The sequence below is a fragment of the Actinia tenebrosa genome, unplaced genomic scaffold, assembly GCF_029948245.1.
Source record: "Actinia tenebrosa isolate PJP-AT-01 unplaced genomic scaffold, QUT_ActTen_1.0 PGA_scaffold12__29_contigs__length_12842862, whole genome shotgun sequence".
NCBI classification, from domain to species: Eukaryota; Metazoa; Cnidaria; class Anthozoa; order Actiniaria; family Actiniidae; genus Actinia; species Actinia tenebrosa.
The window spans coordinates 3,613,532-3,637,803 of record NW_028292572.1 but is presented as its reverse complement, the minus strand read 5'-3'; the positions used below and the strand labels follow the sequence as shown (position 1 = coordinate 3,637,803).

At 39.0% G+C, this 24,272-nt stretch overlaps 3 protein-coding genes across 4 annotated transcripts in view; all 3 read left to right on the top strand.

Moving 5' to 3' along the window:
• Positions 1–12,432: 12,432 nt before the first annotated feature.
• Positions 12,433–13,008, top strand: LOC148911984 (uncharacterized). The gene has a single exon (XM_089028388.1). The coding sequence runs from the start codon at positions 12,433–12,435 to the stop codon at positions 13,006–13,008; it is 576 nt and encodes a 191-aa protein (XP_088884514.1).
• A 2,882-nt stretch (positions 13,009–15,890) lies between these two features.
• The window catches only part of LOC116286905 (uncharacterized), a 30,779-nt gene continuing 22,397 nt past the window's right edge, over positions 15,891–24,272 (top strand). Inside the window, exons 1-2 of one of the 2 annotated variants that reach the window (XM_031693509.2) lie at positions 15,891–15,949; positions 16,054–16,114. The gene's annotated coding sequence lies outside the window, so the exon portion shown is untranslated. The other variant, XM_031693501.2, reaches the window with a different exon arrangement.
• The window catches only part of LOC116286883 (uncharacterized), an 11,501-nt gene continuing 8,711 nt past the window's right edge, over positions 21,483–24,272 (top strand). The window contains exons 1-3 of the mRNA XM_031693476.2: positions 21,483–21,673; positions 21,933–22,482; positions 23,127–23,432. Coding sequence (XP_031549336.2) covers positions 21,662–21,673; positions 21,933–22,482; positions 23,127–23,432 — 868 coding nt within the window. The 5' untranslated portion in view covers positions 21,483–21,661. The remainder of the gene's footprint in view (positions 21,674–21,932; positions 22,483–23,126; positions 23,433–24,272) is intronic.

Here is a 24,272-nt window from a genome sequence, read left to right as displayed (position 1 = left end):
TTTCCCGGATATGATGAAAATAGCCAAGATAATTCCTATCTTTAAAGGAGGTGACAAGTCTATTGTATCTAACTACAGACCTATTTCTCTCCTTCCCATTTTTTCAAAAGTATTCGAAAAAATAATATGTGAATCATTAACAGAACATCTAGAAGCCAATAATCTCTTATTTGACTATCAATTTGGTTTTAGGAAGAAAAGAAACACTACTTACGCTATACTAGACTTTGTCAATAGGATAATAGAATCAATAGACAATGGTGATTTCTCAATTGGTATTTTTCTAGATTTGTCTAAAGCCTTCGACTCAATAGATCATGACTTATTGTTGCGCAAATTGTCCTATTATGGTATTAACAACGGTACAAAAGCATGGTTGGAAAGTTATTTAAAGAATAGGAAGCAATATGTCTCGATTGATGGCATTGATTCTGATCTATTAAGGATCACTCATGGCGTCCCACAAGGCTCCATACTTGGACCGATTCTTTTTCTAGTTTTCGTAAATGATGCACAATACGCATCGAAATCGATACACCTAATCTTGTACGCAGATGATATGAATTTATTTTATAATCACAAAAGTATGACAACCACTTTAAAAGTCTTTAAAAATGAGCTAGATTCACTTGAGGATTGGTTACTGGCAAATAAATTAACAGTTAATATTTCTAAAACCAATTTTATTCTGTTTGGATCCATACAAAAACTTAAAGGCTTAGAACAAACACCGATATTAAAAATAATGGATAAAGCAATAAACAGAGTTTCTAGTACGAAATTCCTTGGCGTCATAATCGACCAAAACCTCTCATGGGATTCACATATCGATTTTATTTCGCGTAAAATCGCCAAATCAATCGGTATTTTATATAAAGTCAGACATTTTCTTAACCTTGATATACTCAAAAACTTATATTACAACCTAATTTATTCTTACGTTTCCTATGCTACATCAACTTGGAGTAGCATTTACAAATCAAAACTTAAGCGTATTCATGTCCTTCAAAAACGCGCTCTCCGCGTCATCACGTTTGCCGACAGAAGGGCCTCTAGTAGACCGTTATTTCGGAAGCTGGACATGTTAAATGTTTATGAAATTGTTAATCTTCAATTGGGTATACTGGTCTTCAGACACACTAACAATTACTTGCCAGAATTTTTTTCTAACTATTTCACTGACTTATCACAAATTCACAATTATAATACTCGCTCCAAATCGAACAAAAGTATGTTTTTACCTAGACAAAATCTTAATTACGGAAAATTTGGTACAAAATTCGCGGCTGTTAAAGTTTGGAATGATATACCCATTGAGATTAAAAATAGTTGTTCACTCAAAGCCTTCAAAAAGAATTACAAAAAGTATTTGCTTAACTCAGATGAATGATTGTTTAAGAACATTTAATTACTTGATTGTTTTTTTTTCGCTAATTACATTTTTAAATCACCATTTTTCCTATTTGCCTTTGCATAATCAAGAGTCCGTAACGTTATAATGACCTCTTATATCAAACTACTGATTTTTTTCTGATTTTTTTCTTTCTTTTTTTTTTTTTTTTTTTTTTTTCCTGTACGTTCATTTTGTTTTATGAAATTTCTAGTTGTTCAACTACGAAAACTACTGTACTATATATGATTCTTCCCATCTTACATATATGTAAATATTACTCATTTTCGTCTTAAGGGTGTAAGAGCTTGTTTAACCTCTGAGGTTGTTCTCTTGCACCCCCCACAATATTTGTAACTTATTCAATTTATGTATGTATATATATATTTTTGTGGAAATAAAAAACTGTTGTAAACTGTTATATGTTGATCACTTCTGTTACAACCGCAACGCGGGCAGTACGCCTCCCAATACTCCCTGTCTTCCCAGCGCACACCTTCAACGCGGTCGAACATAGCAAAGCGCATGTCTATCTTCTTCTTTAGACGTAACGAATCCCAGCGAGGTCGGAAATTAATTTTTCCGAATTTAATTCCGAGGGCTTTCGCCCGGAATAACCTCGTTCCCAAGCACTACAACTTACCTATATTATCTTCTACTATTTCATTAGTGCCACGCGGTCCACATACTCTCATCTTTGCATCATAATTACCGCGACCTAACATCTATTTCACCCCGGCCTGCTCTCAGTCTGACCTCTAGCTCAGCTGGTAGAGCATCGGTAGTACAATTCCGAAGGTCGTGGGTTCGAATCCCAGCGAGGTCGGAAATTAATTTTTCCGAATTTAATTCCGAGGGCTTTCGCCCGGAATAACCTCGTTCCCAAGCACTACAACTTACCTATATTATCTTCTTCTTTAGACGTGTCAATTCTACCCTCGTTTCCTCAGGACATTAGCGCTCTGCAATGTCGCCGTGTATTTCACAGGCTACGCCGTCTAATTCATACCGCGTCACGCAGCGGAAACGATGCCACTCGTCGTCTTTATCTTCCTCGCAGCGCTCACATACGTTCTTCAGGCAAACTCTGTTATGCACGTGGTACTTTGACATCTGCTTGCTGCTGAACAGACGATCGCAGTGTTCACAGCGCTTCTTCCGCGACTTTCTACAGACCTTATTTTTAACGTGAGGATTCGAGCATTTGCTTAGAACTAAACTCCTTATTACATTGCACGCACTCCATATATAATAAGAATTTAATAAGCCTCATATGGGATACTTCATAAAGTCAGCCACGCTTTCTTTGGCCCAGCTCGCCATGGTTACTAACGCCCCGAAGCGTTCCGCGCGCTTAAGGATGTGCATTTGATCCCTTAATTCTTTGATGCGCTCATTTAAGACGTCTATCTCCTTCTTTTGGGCCTCTACCATCTTATGCAACTCTGTCTTCTCCTCTAAGGTGCTCACTAATGTCTTGATAGCCTCCACGGGTATGTCAACGTCCTCCATATATATCAGGGAACAAGTTCCCTTCGAAAGAAGGGATATAAATGAACCCGAATCACATGCCTTGTAACGCTCTGATAGTAGGACCCACCGGCTGCGGAAAGACCCAATTCGTAGTAGAGCAGCTGCTAGGACCCTTTAGATACCGATTTGACTACATAGTGCTACTTTGCCCCACCTACGTGAATAACCGCACCTGGACGGGCGTAGGCGCGAAAGATGATGACTTTTTTGTAGATATCTTAGACCCCAATGAGTTATCTGGACATCTTAAGTTTTGGCACAAACAATTCCCTAAAGATACGCAAACCTTGCTCATACTGGACGACATCGCCTGCGGGGACGACGTAAAGAGACGCACTTCCGAATTAGTGAAGCTCGCCTTTAGCGGCAGACATGACAACATTAGCGTTTGGTTGCTCTCGCAGCAGCTTACCAGTGTCTCTAAGCCCTTTAGGGAAAACATAGGATCTCTCGTAGTATTTTATACTCCGAGCAAGTCTGACCTGGAAACCATCTTAAGCGACTACGGCGGGGAGATATCCAAGGAACAGTTACACGAATACATGCGGCATCTAAAGACGCACCAACATTCCAAGATGATCTTCTCTTTGAGGTTTCCGTATTCCATAAAGATCTGCGATCTTTAACTCCTAATGTATATGGAGATTGAGCAGTTGATAGATGAAGTCCCCACACAGCTAGACGAAAGTAACCTTAAGGAACAACTTAACATCCTTGTGTCATCTGGGAAGTGCAAAGAAATGATAGGCAAGGAACTTACCCATGAGCAAGTTAACAAGTTGTCAGAAGAGGAAGTTAAGAAGTTCCATAAGAGGTACGAGGCCGCACTTGCAAGTAAGACCACGGACGCCGTAGCAGACTCCGCTATCCGACTTGCCACCAAGCTTCTCGGACATGCGCTGCCCATAGACGACGTGGAGCAACTGCGGAAGGACATAAGCGAGGACTATGTCATCGCCCAAGAACTTAAGATAACCTGCGGGTGGTTGTCTTTGAAGTGCGGTAAGTTAATGGCAGTCGCCTCTGCGGCTTTGCACGTAGCTCAGCACGTTGACTTGAAGGAACTTACGACGTCTTGGAAGGACTTCAAGAAGGACAGGGACGTCGAAAAGGTCTTCCAGGCGGCACTTGCTGAGGTACCTGATTAAGTCGCCTCAAGTCCTTCTTAAGTACTTACTTAAGTCATCCTCAGGAATTGCCCAGGTCGCCTCAAGTACTTAGTCAAGTCGTCCTTAAGTACTTGCTCAGGTCACCTTAAGTTACTTATCAAGTCCTTCAAGTCCTTAGATATAAATGAGTGAATCAAAGGCGGAGGAGCAGCCCCAAGAGGAGCAAAAGATTACCAAGGCTAAATCTCCAGGCAGAGTCGCGGCGGGGAAGAAGCTCGCGGAAATGAACAGGAAGAATAAAGCTAAAAAAGAGGAAAAGGTGGAGGAAAAAGAAGAGGAATCCTTTATTAATCCGGGCTACGTCATTGGCGCGTTAGGAGTTGCTATAGCAGCAGGCAGCCTCTACTTACAATGGCGGGCTACGAAGCCAAAAGTAGAACCCGTGCACGTACCGCAGGAGCCTAGAAGCAAAATACCCGTAATGGAATAACCTTCTCGCTCTGTAATATAATGTCAACCGCGTTATTGAAAACTGTTGAAGAAGCAGCTATCATTACTTCCATTGTTGCGGGTATTGGTTGGGTAGGTAAGAAAGTGCTCAAAGAAGACTTTACTGAAGACCCAAGCAAGAGCTTTTCCCTAACTTTGCCAAGATGACCGCTGCCGTGGGCGGGGCTATCATGGTAAAGGATTACCTACGGAAGGAAAAGTACCTACCTCAGTGAGCGGGCAATTTATTGCCTGATATATAAATGGCTGCGTTAGGAGGTGTAATAATTGCTGCTTTAGCATTTACTGGCGCCAGTTACGCAGGTAAGTACATAGAAAAAGCGGTAACTGGTGGAAGTAGTCTCGAAGCCGAAAGGAAGAGACACGACTTAGCGCTGGAAAAGTATCAAAGGGACGTGGCAGCTTGGAATGAAAAAAGACAAGCTTACAGGGATTGGTTGGACAAGAACTACCAAGACAAAATGCAGGCGGATAAGAACTTCGAAAACACAGACTACGCCTTTAAACTTTATGCGCAAGCACACCCCGACTTTAGAATGAGAAAGCCTCAGTTTAAGAATTACTACCAGCCTTCTAAGAAACAAAAAGACAATGAGTTGGTCTTCGTAGGAGTCGCAGGGCTGGCCGGAGGCGTGGCTTTGGCGTATTTAGTCTAATTCAGCAAGCAAAGGAAACTGTGTTTCCTGAAATATATGATCGTCTTTTTGGAAAGCGACAAGAATGACTTTACCACTTATTTGAATCCCCCCATCAAAGCCCATAAGGTTAGGCTGGTTAGTTGTTCTTTGTACAATTCTTGGTATAATTTAGTCAATGCCTTGGTCACCGTACTTAAGGCGCCCGGCAAATATCAAGGTGAAATGCTACCCGATGGACATTACACGCCAATCACCCTTGCTAAGGAGCTCGCCAAGCGCGGTTATACTCTCACCACGGGATTACCACACGAAATGACCCTCAAACATAATATGTCAAACTATTCAGTAACTTTTGGAAAGCTTGACGCATTGGGATCTTTATTATGTGCCTCGGGCAAGACAATTACCGACACGGCCATACCCGTGAAATGGAAAGTCGCGTCCTCTTACGAAGTCTATTGCGACTTGGTCCATAGTTACGACAATGGAGAAAAGTCTTCTCTTATGTCCAAGTTTCTGCCCAAAGGTAATCCATTTGACCTGGTAGAATACACTCCCATTTCTTTGAGCTATGATTTGTCTAATTTGGTAGAAAGCATAAACATCACCATTAAAGTGGACGGAGAGACGGTAGACTTCAACGGACGCAAGATCAATCTTGTTTTGGAATTCATATAATGGGTCGAACTGAGGACAAACTTAAGAGGATTTACTATGGGCCCGAAGGCTATTGGAGAGGAGCGTCAGCTATCAAGAAACTCGCGACCGCGGCCAGGGTATCAGAAGAAACGGCTAAGAACTGGTTAAGAAAACAAACCCTCTGGCAGGTTTATCTTCCCGTGCCCAAGTACATTCCCAGGCCCAGCTTCACCGTAAATGCCCCCAACGAGGTTCATCAGGCAGATTTGCTTTTCTTACCGCACGACAAGGTAAGAAGAAAGACCTATAGATACGCTTTGACCGTAGTCGATATCGCAAGCAGATACAAGGACACCGAACCCATAACCAGCAAGGATTCTGGGGAAGTCGCAGAAGCCCTAGGTAGGGTTTATAAGCGCGTCTTGAAATGGCCCAAGCTGCTGCAAGTGGATGCGGGAACAGAGTTCATGGGCGTGGTTACTAAGACCCTGAAAGACCACAGCACCAAGATTAGGAGAGCTGAAGCAGAGTACCACAGGGGTCAGAGCATTGTTGAAAGATTCAATAAGACCTTGGCCGAGCGTCTCTTTGGGTACCAGTATTGGAAAGAGCTGGAAGATCCCTCTAAACGCAACAGGGAATGGACTCAGAGGCTCCCCCAGGTCGTCGCGGCTTTGAACAACGAGGCGGCCAGGGCTACGGGAATGAAACCCAAGGATGCAATGAAAAAGAAACACGTGGAACACAAGTCCTACGTCAGAAGCTCAAGGGCGGTCGGACTGAAGGAAAAAAAGCTCCCCCGCGACATAGTGGTCAGATACCTCTATCAGCCGGGGGAACTCGAAGGTGGCAGTAAGAGAGCCACGGATCCTAACTGGTCTTTGGAAACGTATGAGATTTCGAAGTCCGTCACCAAGGAAGGGCAACCCGTGTTGTATTACCTAAATGGCCCAAGTCGTGGATTCGTCAAGGAAGAGCTGCTCATAGTCCCCAAAGACTCAGAGTAGTGCTGCTCCACGCGCCCGATTGCACTCTAGGCATGTCAGTCTTACATTGCCTCTGCAATGCCCGCGTTTATTATTGATACGATCCACGGAGAATTGCTGATCGTCATTTGGGTCAAACCTCCATAATAGTGGTATGTTACACTTGGCACACCTTGCCCCTTTCTCATAGACGTCGTCCACGTATAAGTCAAAGACATGACCCTTCTCTTCGTCGTGGCGCTTGTAGCGAAGGAGTTTCTTAGCAATGTTTTCTTTGGCTACGTCCTCTGGCGTCTTATCGTAGCGCAGCTGCGGACCCCAGGCTCTTTTTAGTTGTTTGGCATACTCCACGCGGCTTACGGCGGTGTAGATAAGGTTGCTCCAACACAGCCGCTGGTCTATGATCCATAAGGTTTCTTTTATGGTAAGCCCTTGCGCGCTGTGGACTGTCATGCAATAGCCCAAGCGCCAGTCTGGATGGGAGGTCATTTTTCCCACCTTTTCTATGGGTACCCAGGCTTTATCGTGGGTAACTGCGTTCTCTAGTTGAACATTCGTGCCTGGTACTAAGACATCTCTTCTTTGCATGCGAGTGTCGCGCGGCTTATAACAAACGGGCACCAAATGACTAGGGAACCGCTCCTGGTGTATTCTCAGTAGATCTTTTTGCATGCGCGACTGTGCTGCGCGCTTACTGCTTAACACCAAATCCTCAGGATGCCAAGAATACAGGAAGTCTTCGTAAGACTTTGCTCGTACCCTCTTACGTAACACCTTAGATTGTTCGGCGTCGCTAAGGCCCCTTAATTCTGCCTTTAATTTCCTCACTTGATCCTTGCTACGGTAGTCTGTGTTAATTTCTTCATGATAGTCTACCATTTCTTTTAACCATTCATGGGGCATTTCTCCGGCTATAGGAGGTGCTTGACATGGATCCCCGGCAAATACGACTTGGCATTTTCCACGGAGGAAGTCTACGAACTCCTGCAGGATTTCTAAGGGCACGGTACAGATTTCATCCCAAAGTATCACGGGAGGTATGTCGCGTATCGCTTCCGGCACCCACTTTTGACCATTCCAACGAAAGAAGCTGTGGTAAGTCTGCGCGTCGTGGCCCATTTCGCAGAGTTCTCTTTCCAAACGATGCGTTGGCGTTAGCACCTTTATCTTAGGAAAGAGTTCTAACACACGCGTCGTCTTACCGCTGCCTCCGGTACCGTACAGATAGGAGAAGCGTTGGTAAGATATCGGGTCCTCAACTGAAGGCAAAGGCTCCTCGGTTGGTTCAACGCTACCGCGGAGGTGTTCTCCGTGATATTCTACGCGTTCTCTCCAAGCTTTGATCTCCTCATCTTTGACGCGCCATTGACCACTTTCCGCCAACTCATCTTCGGCGTAATACTCTTTCATCCTCTCCAAAACGCATGGTTTCACATACAAAGAATCCGTAGCTACGCGTGGTACTTCCTCTTTGTCAAACCGTAGGAGCATTGCTAAGAGGTTGATATGCGCATATGCGAGCATACTGGCACGCAGATGGTAATACTGCGGTCGATGGTCCTGGTAGTAACACAAAGCATTCCACTTACGAGTCTGCTCCCCTTCTACGAGGTAATCCCATTTCTCTACAGACACCATCGTTCCTTGATCGTGGGCACGTTTTATGAGGAAGCTTAACTCTCCTTCGTCTGTTATTAAACGCCGTTGCATGTGCTTCTCTCCCTCCTTAGCGCCCTGGGTAAATTTGCCTATGACAATTCGGGCGGTTGGGTTGTGCTCTGGGAGCCACTTCGTGTAGGCGCTATGGCAAAGTATGGCTTCATGCGCTGTGTATTTCAGGAGCTTACGCTCTTCAAAGAACTTTAACAATGGCACTGGTATCCATTCTTTCTCTTGTAGATGCTTCCCGTACCATGCGTAAATTATGGGGTGCAAGTCTTTAGCCAACTTCCAAGACGTTAATCTGACGAACCCCGTAGCTGGCGCGTCGTAGCTGCCGTCTAAGGACACACGAAAGAACTGTGAATCTGGATGGCCGTAGCGGTCGTAATATTCCTTACAATCTCCCAGGCCTTTGAATGACGCAGGATAGCAATGCTTCATGTCTAAGGACACGTATTCTTCCTCGTCGTACTCCATGTTCCAAAGACCGCCGTGGCCGTGTTCTACGCAGGCTTTGGCTATGTCTTTGAATTCTTTAGGGGTCGGTTTCCACCCATTCCTTCTTTTTTCGGCTAAGAAGTCCAAACTACGAGAGCTGAGGACCTCGTCTGAGAAGTCTTCCCCAAGGGTTTCACAGGCGCTTTGGATGCGCTGGTGTTCGATTTCCGGGCGATACAAAGTGCCGTCTTGGGTCATAAACTGGCTTCCTTCCGAATCCATTAACCATATTGAGTTCTCATGAATCAAGTTCACCAACGGAGAGGTTTCGTAGACCTTGGTTTCTTTCTTTCGCGGGAATCGAAGTTCTCGCCAAGCGTGTCCGTTATGCTGGTAGATGACTATAGGAGCACCTCTGCCGCCGTATTTATGTGTCCCAGGGTAAATGTACCCGTCTGTGATGTCTTTCACGTGTATGCGCCTTTCTAAGACAATTTCTAATTTCTTGATGTTGTCTATCGTAGCCCCAGCTTTGTAGGTGGCGTTTTCCCATTTCCTGATGGCTTCTTTTCTTTTCGGAGTTAACTTACCTCCGCGGGCGGAATCTTCAAAGAATTCCCTTACCAGTTTCCCGACGCAGTTGCCGGGATGTCGCATTGGCTTGAGTTTCCTAGCGTCTGGCTCTTTGATCTCATACGCACCGTAGATAACTACCGTAACAGGGTAAGCAACCTCGTAGAACAGCGCGTCGATGCCTACCAGCGCTCCGGGGCGCGTTTGCTTATTTAAGACAAACAGGTTCTGCTTACCAGACGCACGAATAGGGTTACGGCCTCTTTCTATTACCCAGTCGCCGTCGTAATACTTTATAAACGTTAACTGTAAACGGTAGTTACCTTCAGGCATCAGGTCTATTATCTTTTCAGCTCTTTTTTCATCCATGATTTCTTCTGTGTCTCCTTCTGTGAATGTCGTGAAGGCGAAGTCGGCGTCCAAACGATCCAATACCTGGGTTCGCAGCTTGCGTACAGTTTTGTTTTGAATGCGCGCGATGTTGTCCATCTATATCTAGGAAATATTTTAACCTTCGTTTACGACCCTACGCGGACGCATCCAATATTTCATAGGACGACGTCTAAAAGCAGGTTTGGGAACCGCGGGCTTTCTTGTCAACTCCTTTACGTATTCCTCGCGCGTTGTCGTACAAGTCGTCACAATCTCACAGGGATCCTTCCTGCGTAGATGGGAAATCAGGCCACACTTTATGAAACTCCCATTACACCTCGGACAAACAAACTCTTTACATTCGTGCATCGTATATAAGACGAATATTTTAACTTAATACGTAGATTTTGCAAACACAGCAGCAGTAAGGGAATCATCGCGTGGGTAATACCCGCTGCCGACGCATACATTTAGAGGGGCCTGAAACGCAGGTAATACCCGTGAAATTCGATGCTTAGTGATTCGGATTTCGCGAGTCCCCCTTACTGCTGCTTCTATTGTGTTTCCTTCATGAATTATTAATGATTTTTTAAATAAATTTACTTATTTGAAAGAACGTAATCATTCAATTAAACCAATTAAACCAGGGCACTGGTTCAAATCCTGTTCAAGTCTCTTCATAAGTTGCTTGATTTGCTGCGCAGATCAGCCCATTTAGATGGATTATAACCGCAGTACAAGTGCATAGTCTATATATATTCTTATATCATCTCCTATCGGGCCGATAAAGCCCTATCGGGCCCTTAAGTCTTGGTTATCAAATTTATTTTTAGTCCAGGTTTTTGTTTTTTGTTCTGGTTTTTTTGTTTTTTGTTTTTTTTTTTTGTTTTTGTTTTTGTTTTTTTTTTTGTTTTTTGTTTTTTGTTTTGTTGTTTTTTTGTTGTTTTTTTTGTTTTTTGTTTTTGTTTTTTGTTTTGTTTTTTTTGTTTTTGTTTTTTTGTTTTTGTTTTTTGTTTATTTTTTGGTTTTTGTTTATTTTTGGTTTTTGTTTTTTTTTTTTTTTTTTTTTTTTTTGTTTTTTGTTTTTTGTTTTTTTGTTTTTTGTTTTTGTTTTTTTTGTTTTTTTTGTTTTTTTTGTTTTTTGTTTGTTTGTTTTTTTTGTTTTGTTTTGTTTTGTTTTGTTTTGTTTTTTTCTTCTTTCTTTCTGTCTTGCTTTCTGACTGTTTTGTTTTAATCCGGTTAACCCATATATATATATATGGGTTAACCGGATTAAAACAAAACAGTCAAAAAGCAAGGGAAAAAAAAAAATATATATATATATATATATATATATAAATGTAAGCTCAGGAATTCTCGAAATATCAGTCAATTCATCTGAAATCACTAAATTCGAAATTAAGTTCGAGAAGCATTTAAAACACAAAAACATTCTATAATTGTTGCCGCCAGTAGTCGGCGAAGATATCATAACTCGAATTTTAAAATCACGACGTAAAATCAGGCCTCAAAAGCTAGCAAATATGAGTTTTAATTACCATAAAAAGGATTTGTAGGTATATCTGCATTCATTTTAAAAGAATCTTGACAATTGAAGCAAAATTTTGAGGTTAAATCGGGGTTTGAATGAGTCATAAACATCCCTGAGAATTCCGCTATTGCACACGCGTCTTCGGTCCACGGCGACCAGAATAAAGACAAAAAACTCTCTTTTGCGGCCAAACTTTATAATAAAAATTATCGCCAACGATAAGAAATCACTTCTTTCACCTTTATACGGAGGATCGGGTCAATCAAAACAGAACAAAGGTTAAAAACTTCACTATAGTCTTGGTATCGCTACGCTTTGCCACTCAAAGCCTTATTGTTGTCAAGGAATTTGCGGCTGGCTTGCCCACCACGGGCTTGTTGCTATGGGGCAAATTGACACGTGATCAATTCCTGCAAATGGCCTATTACATCATGTCCTACTTTAGCAAAATCATTGTTTGATGGATATTCACATGAATGGCAATACAAAACTGAATTGTGTAAATTTAGCGAAATATTCATATTTTAAGGATACATGTATAAATAGAAAAAATTAAGAATCAGTGTTATGGTTGGATTTCAATAGCAACACTTTGAGTGCCCTTTTTTAAAAAAAGTTTGATTTTGACAGAATAATTTGAGACAAATGTCACTAAAAAGTATATTTCGTACTTTTTTCCAAGTTTTATTATTAATAACCAATAATACTAAATTATCTCATTTAATGACCAACGATGTGATGATCTTGACACATAAACATGTGATGCATCCTTGCTAATTGACAACAAATCAGGACACCTGAACGGGAAACGACCTGAAAATATTTAGACTGATTAATATTCTTTCAAATACAACACTTATCAAACATTCACATATGTTATAATTCATTATTTCTCTATCTTCAGTTATGATTTTAAGACATTTCGTTAAAATTACGGGATTTTCATTGAGACCCAATTTTCAAACTATATATTCGGTTAACTGCGTAGTAAAAAAAATCGTAAACTTCAACCTTGATAAATAGTTTTCTCAATGGTTCCAAAACTAAGCAGATGCTCTTAACAACACAGCACATGTCAACAGCTCATTGTCTCAAGGATCTGGTACCTAATGTTGCAATCAAGAGAAAAGTGCTTGAAAGAACATCTTCATTTAAGCTTCTGGGATTATGGATTAATGAGCATCTCAAATGGAGTGATCACATTAAATACTTATCTTCTTCGTGCTATGCAGTGTTATCCACTCTTCGGAAACTAAAGAACCTGGCTCCACTCAACGTGAGAAAGCAACTAGCTGAAAGTTTAGTCCTGTCCAAACTGGACTATAATGATATCGTGTTCCATCCACTTCCGCTGCAGTACCAACAAAAGAAGTTACAGCGAATTCAGAATGCAGCGGCAAGCTTTATATTGAATAAATATAACACCGAAAGAGATGTAGTGGAGCACCTCAAGTGGCTCCCTGTTAAAGAAAGGACTGAATATCATCTATTACGTATAGCTCATAAATCGCTGTGGGACCCATCGTTCCCAGATTACTTGAAACTTGAAAAACGCAAAGTCCATCGGAAGTTGCGGTCAAGTTGTAGTACAAATCTAGTCGTCCCTCTTGAAACAGCAACATTCTAGGATAACTGCTCAAAGGTATTTAATGAATTACCGACTATCATCAAAAATGATGTAGACTTTAAATCTTTTTCTCAACAAGTTTACAAAATATTTATGAACAAAGCCAAACTGCGCTTGAAGATTCCATGAATCTTATTATTATTATCTTTTTTTTTTTAGATAGACACAAATAGATACCATATAGATACTGAGAATACGTATTATATATGAATGTACTCGCTTATGTCTTAGTATATGTATGTATTTGTGGATGTATATTGTGATATACTTATTATGGTAATAAATGTTGTCTGTGGATGTATGTATATGTATGTATATCTGTACATACGTATGTATATATAATATATTCTGTTAATATTCTATAATAATTATGTGTGTGTGTATGTATGTATGTGTGTATGTGTTTTGTATATATAGAATATAGTATATATTTTTTATTCAATATATATATATTATATATATATATATATATATATATATTTTTTTTTTTTACCCTTTACCTAGGTCTTTTTTAATAAATATATATATATATATATTTTTTTTTTACCCTTTACCTAGGTCTTTTTTCTTTCAATTACTTTACTATATATTCATTTATTATTTTCTTTGTTGAAGATGCAGAGCTACTCTGTAGATATGCTTCAATAAATCGTTATTATTATTATTATCAGCAGTAAACACGTTTGAATGCTAATTAGGTAAGCTAGATAGGGCGTAATTTCGTAACCTACCAGCATGACAGGATTAATTATTATTATTAGTAGTAGTAGTAGTAGTACTATTATTATTATTATTATTATTATTACTATTATTATTATTATTATTATTATTATTACTATTATTATTATTATTATTATTATTACTATTATTATTATTATTATTATTATTATTACTATTTTCGGAACGATATTAGTACTGGCACTGAACTCCTGAATCAAGCAACCAAAACCTTTATTTAAACACGATACTGCAAAAAGAAAAAAAAACGTGAAAATAGCAAAAACTGCAAATGATATTAAGGTCAGGTTTAAACGTTGAATTCTACATTTGTCAAATCTTCTTTGAATGAACAAAACTTATTGTTTGGATTGATTTTAAAGCAGTTAGATTCGGAAAAATGTGAAATTCGATGCTAAAGCTAGGCATTTATTATCATATTTTTCCACGTCAATAATACATATACTGTGTGTGCAGCATACTGTACAATATATAATATATTTAAAGTGCTTTACTAACTATGTAAGGTGAATCAGATCAGAGGACATTAGATTAAATGCACTTGGCCCTAATGTTTTCCCATTGCAGAGCACATATCATTTCCCAAAGTATATATAAACCTACTTGCAAGAAGGTTGTCATACAAGAATAGAACATTTGTAATTTGGTGAGAAAGGAATACATTAAAAAACAAAAGAAAAAGTTCAGCTTCAGTGCCTCTTTTGTTTTTTAATATAATTCCTATCCCACTAAATCACTAATGTCTTATTTTCGTATGACAACGTTCTTGCAAGTAGGTGTATATATATTTAACAGTTTTGTATAAGGTGCAGGCCCGTAGCTATGGGGGGTGTAGGTGTGAGATTTTGGCTGGTATGATATTTTCACGTAAAACTAAGTAAAAAAAATCTATTTTACTTTTTCATCTGATGATACAACAACGCTTCTCTATACAGATTCTGGTTGATTATTAGAAAAGTATGCAACTGAAATAAAACCCGCAGCGAGAACCACTATACGCCTATATTTCCTTAATTTGTGTTCGCTCCCAATTTTACCGTCTAAGCATCCACTGTCTAGACAAGAACATGTTTTCTCGGCAAAGTCAGACTTTCACTGCCTATTAAACTCATTACTGAAATGTCTGTCAACTAATTATAGGTAATAATAGGCGGTGGAACTTTGAAGTTTAAGCAAGTTTTGCTTTTAAGTTTACTGTAACAGACATTAACATGTTAGAGTCAGTGGACGGTAGTAGCAATCGACTGTATTCACAGAAATTGTTAGTCTAATCACATTGAAAAGTCACCGAAACTCTAGAAATGGGAAGACGTGAACAAGAAAATAGAAAACGAAAAGCCGCTGCGAAGTCATGTCAATCCACGAGATTTGCACGATTTAAACTATTGTTTGTTCAGTATATAATTTATCTATACCTATGTGTCCTATGGGACTTTAAAAAAATAAAGTATATGGTTGGTCCACTTTTTGTAAACTAGCACCCCCAACAAAAATCCTAGCTACGGGCCTGAGGTGAAGCAACTTAATCTTTTACTCTAGGAAACTGAAATCGGAAAACATTTTAACTCAAAAGGACGTAAGCATGATGGTATTGAACGACTTCATTTGCTGTTATTGTCAGATCAATCCCAGCAAAATTGAGAGAAACGAAATTTACAAGAAAAAAAATTATTTAAATTATATAATTATGAATTGGAACGTGCCCGCTGGCTACCGTGTTTCTATCAGAGGACAGAAAAATCCTCGCACAACTAGTTCAAAAATATTTTATAAAAGGATAAAAGAAATATAAAACGACTCATTATGTCTATGAAAGCAGCAGAACGCTCGAGAAGCAAGAGAAACACTCGCCCACGCCTCGTGTTCCTAAACTCCAAGCTCCCAGGGTTTTTATATCACAGTACAAAGACATATATGCATACATATACATACATATATGTATATATATTTAACCTCAGTTAAACCCATTATTGGAAGTTTGATATCTCTTTAGCCTTTTCATTTAAAGATTTCCATGGTAATGTTCCCTAAACTACCAAGCAACGGTTATTGTATCATCATATAATAAATTAGTTATCTTTTGTCAATGAAAACTTCAAATAACCACTTAGAATGTCGAATGTAAAGATCATCATTTACTTACTAAATGACTCGTAATAAAAGCACAGATCGCAGTGCGGTGATTATCTTTCAAATCAAAGAAGTGAGTATATTTGTTGTTACTGGTAGCCATGGCGTATTTCATTTTATAACACTAATGATATATATTGAGTATTTTGTTGAGTTTATTCCATTCAACTTTACCAGCCCTTTGCTAGCAGTCTCTTCTGGCTGATTATTCAGTGAACATTATTTACTTCTAAAACAGGTAAGTGAATAAGATTTTTCAGTTCATTTTTCTAGTGAGATGGACGAAATTGGCGGTGACATTTTTTTTCAAGCCAACGCTGATAAATGGTCAAACGCTAATTCATTATGTATTTCACAATAGACTCTAAAATCTGCTTCTCAAAAAAAAGTTAAATACAAAAGAAATCACAGTTTTTTCTTCAGAATCAGGTTGGCGCTGATTTATTGTTATTATTATTATCATTATATATATATATATACACACCGAATCCCTAAAACTATGACGTGTTTGAGATATATATAAATATATATATATATATATATCACCCCTTTTTCCTATTGTCTTACCTGGATTTTCAAGGAAAGACAATAGGAAAAAGGGGGATATATATACATGTATATATACCGCTAAATTGTCAAAGTTTTAGGAATTCGGTGTATATATATATATATCGGTTCACTTTGCATAACATATAAATTTGATACCGATCAATTCGCTATAAATGAAATGGCACCACATTACACTGAAACAATATTGTTTCCTTTTGGCAGATATACAACGGCCGGGGGATTTTCTTCCCAAAAATTAATGTAATTTTTTTTTTTTAATCTCGTTTTTTGCCTCAAACAAATACAAATAAATGTCTCGTCAATCGACTTAATTATAGATATAGAGGATATTACATGGGCGCGCGGAGATACGAAATTTATCTTCGAGTGTTGAAAAGATCTCTCACAAGTGAGCGCAGCAACGAAGATTGACGGAAACGAAAGTATGAATATACAAATCTGTCTACTAATATGATTGTCACGTTACGATATGTATATATAGTATATAGATATAAATATATACGCTGGGAGAAGTGTAGAGGACGAGAGAGGCAAGCTTAGAACATGAAGTGCAGCCGAGTGTTTTTGTTGCTTTTCAAGTAATCTACTGCCGTCTCTTATATCACAGTACGAAGACATAAGCAGCTGGTACCGCGGAGACGGGAGGAGGGAGAGGTTGGGGGAGGGGGGGTGGAGAGGCTGGGGGAGGGAGAGGCTGGGGGGGAGAGGCTGGGGGGGAGAGGCTGGGGGGGGAGAGGCTGGGGGGGAGAGGCTGGGGGGGGGGGGAGAGACTGGGGGGGCTATAGCACGCGGTTCTAGAAGCAGTCGTGATTTTATATTTCTTTTCGACCAAAATGGCGGATAAGTCCTTTTGTTTTTTATGATTATTATTTTAAAGATAACGAAAAATCAACTTACATACAAATTCCTCCACCTTCCTTCCACCTACGGGATTGAACTGTTGTCTTGAAAATCACCAATGTACAACTATTAATTGTTCTACGTCCGCGTTGACATCTTCTGTTGTTTTTTTTGTTTTTTGTTTTTTTTGTTTTTTTTGTTTTGTTTTTTTGTTTTTGTTTTTTGTTTTTTTTGTTGTTTTTTTTTTTTGTTTTTTTTGTTTGTTTTGTTTTGTTTTTTTCATTCCACGCCTCCTCCACTACTATTTTTGGTCACGTTAATGGTGTTTCATTTAAAAATAACAGTTTCAAAAATATATTTTATTATTTCTGCATCATCCTTTATTTCATCATCATCTTGATATACTTTTTACGCTTCCCACGCCTCATTCTCAACTATTTATGCCGCATCTTATTTATTCTCGTTCGCGTGGGATCGTTATGGTTTAAGATATTTCCTTTGTAAAAGGCCAAGTTTCTAAGCTAGATTCAGGATAATGATTTATGGTGATTTATGATATATATAGCGCCCTTTCTATATGGATATAAAGGCGCTTTACATTGATTTGTGAATGACAGATTGCTTTTATGATGATTAGTATGAAGGTCTTGGGATACGTCCTTATCCTTCCTGGCTTACTTTCGCTTAAGAAAACCGATAGAGTTGCTCGTAAATTCCTTTTTCTTGAATACAGCGATCTGTTGATTTGACGGCGCCATCTTCAATTCATATTATTATAGTAAATGCCGCTGATTAATGGCGGTCTCACGGAAGTCAACACATATTTCATTTTGACCACTTTAAAAGGCGGTCCCGTCTCTTCACACTCATCATTACTAACAAACATCGGAGGGGCGTAAAAGAACCACTGAGAACGTAAAGAAACCCTGGTAGTGACCACCCTCAGTGCCTACACTTCATACTTCGCACACAGAAAGTGGACATTCGGTGCTTTTCTATTTGTGAGGATTGAATGGTTTTAGAGCGTTATCATTGCCAAAAAGCAAACATAAATTAATCGCTAAACTGGCCAAGTCTTTGGAAATGGATTTCGAGGTTAGTGTATTTTCTAAATTCAACACGGCAAATTGAATACAGGCATCTGTATTTCGATAATTAGTCTTGGTACTTCGCACTTTCGCGTGTTTATCCAAATGTACAGAGCAAGTGGAAACGTTTCTACGCCGAAAGAATATTTTGAAAAGTGAACATAGAAACATTTCTTTTTGGCATTTTATGAGCCAGACAATAGCATAAGGAGTAGTTAAATGTTATTCTAACCCGGCAAATGAATTTTCTTCAAAAATATACTTTTATTTGTTCTTATTCGATCGCTCCCCTCTCAAGCCTTGGTATTGTTATTTGCCATATTGATATTCAATGACGGATGGCCGCTGCGTCATCGCGGGCTCAATGTCCTCTAGATGACAATGAAATATGGAAATAAAATTGATGGCCACTCGAACGACAACTTTATTTGGAATTTGATATGCTAATACATGTGACCTTCGACGGGAGACCAAGTACCCTAAGCATTGCTGGTCTTTCGTAAAAGCCTTGTGTTCACAGAGTTCCTGTCCTAATATTATACGGTACAAACCGAACATTGTGACAAGCAGAGATAAAGAACCAATGGCAAGTTCCTTCTAACATTCCGTTTTTAAGCCAGCTACGAATGACAAGGCCTGCAGTCTTTATCTAGCTGTGGTCAGCGGTTATCCAACATATAGCTACCTTTCATTATCAGAAATGGCCAAGGTCTTGGGAAACCTCGATCCAATTAACGGCAGGTCTAAAACGCTGACTGGAAAAAAGCCGACTGGAAAACGCCAAGCGGATAAACACCGACTTCAAAAATAATTTTAAAAAATATGGATTTTTTAGACAGGCTTTTCAATTCCATTTATGACCTATCTATACTCGATAAAACTTAATGAAAGCTAAAAGTTATTACAGCCATTCCCAATCACTGCACGCGCCCATCTCACTTCTGTCCAAAATACTCGAACACCTTAATTGTATAGAACCTCTGAAGAACGCTTGTCAAAGACATAACTTCTTCAGGTACATCAGATAATCCTCAGCGAGTTAAACTCGACTTCCTTTCTGAAAATCCTAACAACAATAACTTCAATTTTATATACATGAAATATCGCTATTCATCGATCACCGGAAGTATACAACTGTTCCTCAGCTCAATGGAATCAAAATGAAATCATGCCGAAGGCGCCTCTGGAAGCCGCGCGCTATACAGTCCATGTATGACTCGTAGCACAGCTCTAATTAATTTAAAGCATTTAAGGTTGATGAAGAGGAGGGAGGAAAACCGAAAGAACGGAAGGACCCTTGGAATCTGAAAGAGAACCAATCAAACGACTCATTTCATTGCGGGCGGAATTCAGAGGCGAGAGGCGTTTTATCACCACTTCAACCTGACACCTCAGTTTACTTCCAAATAATGTAAGATCAAATAAAGTATTCTTATCTCAAAAATGTGCAAATAAATGTATAAATTAAGAATTAATAGCAATTATAATTCTTTCAATGAATTGAGCATAATGCATTGTCTTTGACTGAAAAAAAATCCTTGTTGACGTTCACGACCTGATGTACGAGTCAGCGGCAGAAAGAAGATGTACCGGGAAAAAAAAAACACCAGAAAAAGTTGGTTACACTACAAAAAGTGTCCTTCAGTTCCGTTAAAAACACTTAATAGAAAATGCATTCATTTACAATAATATAGATGTCCTAAAAAAATGTCGATAAGAAAATGAGAGTCTCCATTTTTTTGTATTCAGAGGTTTTGACCAAGAAAAAAAACCTTGTTGGTTTATGTCTATACGTTTTAATATTCAAGGCTAAGATATTTTTATAAAAAACACGACACTAAGGCCCAGGGCAAACGTCGAACTAACCATGATCTTAATTTAGTCGAACCTATTACATTTGAAATAGTCTCAAGCCTAGTACGACTTTTGCTGCAATTGAGAACGACCCTATTGAATAGGTTCGAGTCCAGCATAAGTTCGACAAGCCAAGTCCGACATTTAACGACTCTGGAGCGACTTTGCGGCAAACGCCGTTTTAAACACATGCCGAACTGAATTCATAAAATATGCAAAATAGTAAATAAATCATGCAAGTCGCATGAGTTACACCAAAGCCGTGAAAACAACCACTCCTCCACCTCCCAAACACTCATCCCCCCCACCCCCTTGGTGAGCATGCGCTATACAAAGATAAGTGATGAACGAGACCGAGGAGCTCTGGATACGAAAATAAATTCAAAACTACTCAAACTGAACATGTCCGCGTTTAGAAAATCCTTGCCACGAGAGTCTTGAGTCTCGTAGTTTTTGTTTTGACCAAACGAAATTTGTTTGCCTGGTTTGTGAGATGCCGACCTGCAATAAATGTGGTGTATCCGAGAGCAACGAAGATGAGCCTGGCAGGACGGCGGGCAAAAGCGTTGCGTATTGTGAATGCTGCGAGAGAGGGAAAAAAAGAATGAAAAACGTACAGGTTTTAATTGTGGTCGAGCGCTATATTTCGCCATTACAAGGATATGCATTAATCCGGAAAAGACAAACAAATGTCCGTGCGACCCCCGTGCATTTTCATGTCCAATTAAAATAATAATAACAATGGGTGAGTGAATTAAGATCAACATTGGTTCGACGTTTGCCGCCACGTAGGCCCATAGTCGACCTTCCACTGAACCTATGTTAAATAGGTTCGGTACGACGTTAGTCCGACGTTTGCCCTGGGCCTAAGATATTTTGTTCTCAATATAAAAGAGGGCTAAATTTGCATTAAAATTTTACGGCCAGCGGCGGAAGCAAGAGTAGCGTAGCGGTGTGTGTGCGCTCGCCTCTCATCAATGCGACCCGAGTCCAAGTCCCGCCGTGTTCGGTGTTGTATATGAGTAGAGTCATGTGTTGGTTCTCTCCTGTGCTTCGAGGGTTTTCCGGGTTTTCCGGGTTCTTTGGTTTTCCTCCCTCCGCAAAAATCAACTCATAAATTCCAATTCGATCATGGAATGAGGGCCACAGTTTTGTTAGCCACTGGCTCTTAAGTGCTACCCTCATGAAAAAAGGACGTTTTTTGAACCGCTCGTGCCAGGATGCGACGTCAAACAAAAGTTCCATGAAACCTCGATCCCATAACAAGAAATATGACACCCACAATTCACAAGGTGCTTAATTATGTAGTATAAACCTTATCCCCATAGTATTTTATCTGCCAAATTTTCTTTAAAGGCGTTACTGCATTTCTTTCCAGTTTATGTTTTAGATTTGTACGTGTGCCGCTACTCAGTGAAGGAAGGTAAAAAAAGATGCGAAATCAGGTAAGGCAACCAATGCAAACTGTCCATAAATGCAACTTTGTATAGGAAACCGCACGATCTCGAGTACAATTCGGAATTTATAGTTACGATTTTGTTGTTGTTGTTGTTGTTTTTTTTTTTTTTTTTTTTTTTTTTTTGAAGGTTATCAAAATTTTGGACGAGCCTTTTAGGCAAGTCCAATTTGAGAATTTTCAAAACGTTACGAGTTTCTCGTAAATCCCTGTTTCAAATTTTGATTTTGAATTGAATTGAATTGTAGGTAGCATTTGTTGTGTATGCCATCTTCCTCTTTGTGGTAATAACAATAACGCAAGCAAGACCAAGCAAGAGAAAAGAAAATATCAAAGCTCTACAAAGGAAAGTCCAAAGTCTGATGCATCCTTGCGATACTGCTCCAAGAGGCACTGTTATCCACACTTTGAATGGGGACATCATATGTTTGCAAAAAACCGAACAGGAGCTGCAGAGGCAGTTAGAACAAAATGGCGGCTACAATCGACGTTACGCTGCTGCAACTTTAGCTGAGGCTAAGAAAAACTTCAAAAATATGTTTAAAATCTATGGAAGAGAGTATGAAAACACAACCGATTGGCAGAGATGGCGAAACTCTGATATTCTTAAACATGATAAAGGCAGTTTTGTTGAAGAACATCTACAAAGAGAAGGGATGATCAGTGGCAGAATCAGTAGATTTGGAAATTATGGTGATACCAGGCAACGAAGATCAAATGATGATTCTGAAATTATGAAAAGGGGGGATCCTGGAATCAATATTCAATGTCTTCCCGGTGGAAGAGAAACGGAGAAAGGTACTGTGCAGTGTCATTGTAATACTCGTATGATAATGAAGTTCCAAAGCAGGTAGTCGTGCGTGACAATATGTTGTCGGAAAGCAAATCAGAATGAATAATTCAAATCTTGGTAGCAGAAAAGCTGACTCAATCAAAGATTCTGTACACACGAGTTTCACACCATTCAGAAATTACTTCATTAAAACATTTTTCCAGAAAAAGTTTGTTAAATTTGAGCGATAACCAAAAACATTTTTTGTAAATTAGCAGCAGCCATTTATGAAAGTCGTGTATTACACTTGTTTAACTGACTGTAAGTTACTAACATTAGCAAAACAAAAGCATATAAAACTGGAGTTTCTACTTATATACTTATCATTATGTAATCTGTTGTAACCAGGTTTTTTTTTTTTTTTTTGCTTTGTCTTTCTTTGATCTCGTTATGCTACCTATATGTAATACATTTTCCCAACCCTTTTCTTTCAAATATTTCCGCTTATTTATCTTGGTGAGAAGATGCATCTATAGTGTCAATGAAATAAAAAAGGAATCTCATTCAAAGCTAGATAATTGAATCAGTAAAAGCATGAACGAAAGTAAAATGTCATATTTGTCATATTAATTCTTGTGATTTTTTTTTTTCTTTTATTTGTTTTGTATAGGTATTCATTTATGTCCCGCCTGCCAAAGATGCACTGAGCTCTCAAAAGATTTCTTCCCTCGGTATATCAACGAACTGACATGTGAAGACTCGAAAAGTGGAAACTCATCACAAGTAGGATGCTATTTATCTAATAATTTCCAGATAGGCACTTGTCAGCAGATCAAGATGACCACAGATGTTTTGATACACAAAAATGGAAAGTTTACTATTGTGTATCAGAACGAGACTTTCAAAGAGTTCAAAGAAGTGTACGAGCCTTATAGTCTTAAAGTTAGAACCTGCTGCGAGTGCATGGTGTTTTCGAGTAAGTCTTTCTTTCAATATTCTAGTTACGTTTAATTTCGATGGTCAGGAGACCCTTTACTTTGCTTGTAATATATGGTTTAACATTTCAGGTCATGAGATTATTCTCTAGATCTTGCCAATAAGATTATTTATTTGAGTTGTATCCACACTTATGTCAGTGTCTTCTTATAAGCAACCATTGTACAAACAAATGATATCCTAGCCTGAATTTAAAAGCGGTTAAAATATAGGAAACAATACGTCCAAGGTAAAGAGGTCTTTTGGCAGAATTATTATAAATAATTAATTTATTAGTTTAGACGGTTGAGCATCGGGATCAGGATGTAGTGCAGGAGATACGATGAACCAGTTGAACTGATTTAGAGTATTTAGAAAAATTCCGCCTCTACGTATTACTCAACCTGGTAAAGAGATCTTATTTCTAACAGGCTTATCGCCACCCGAGACATTTTTTTTTATACCGCGGTACGGCGGCCATCTTCAATTCTTATTGTTTTTTATGGGATGCATAGAGGGAACAACGATTGCACAGCTGTCAGGGTTACTTTTATATAACTTTCCACTTTCCACTAAGAGAATATATAGAAAAGAGGCTTCAAAATGTTTCAAAAATAACCCTAACACGTTATGCTTTATAAATTTCTTATTTCTTATAATATTTTCTTACATCCCATAATTTCAAGATGGTCGTTTTATCAGTAAAAAAGGGAGACATCTTAGAATACATTCATAGAATACTGGATATCAATCCAATTTACTGATAATTTTATCGTGATTTTAAAAAATTAACTATACATTCCGTCATCATGTTCTTCATCTTTCTTGGCGGGCACGGGAG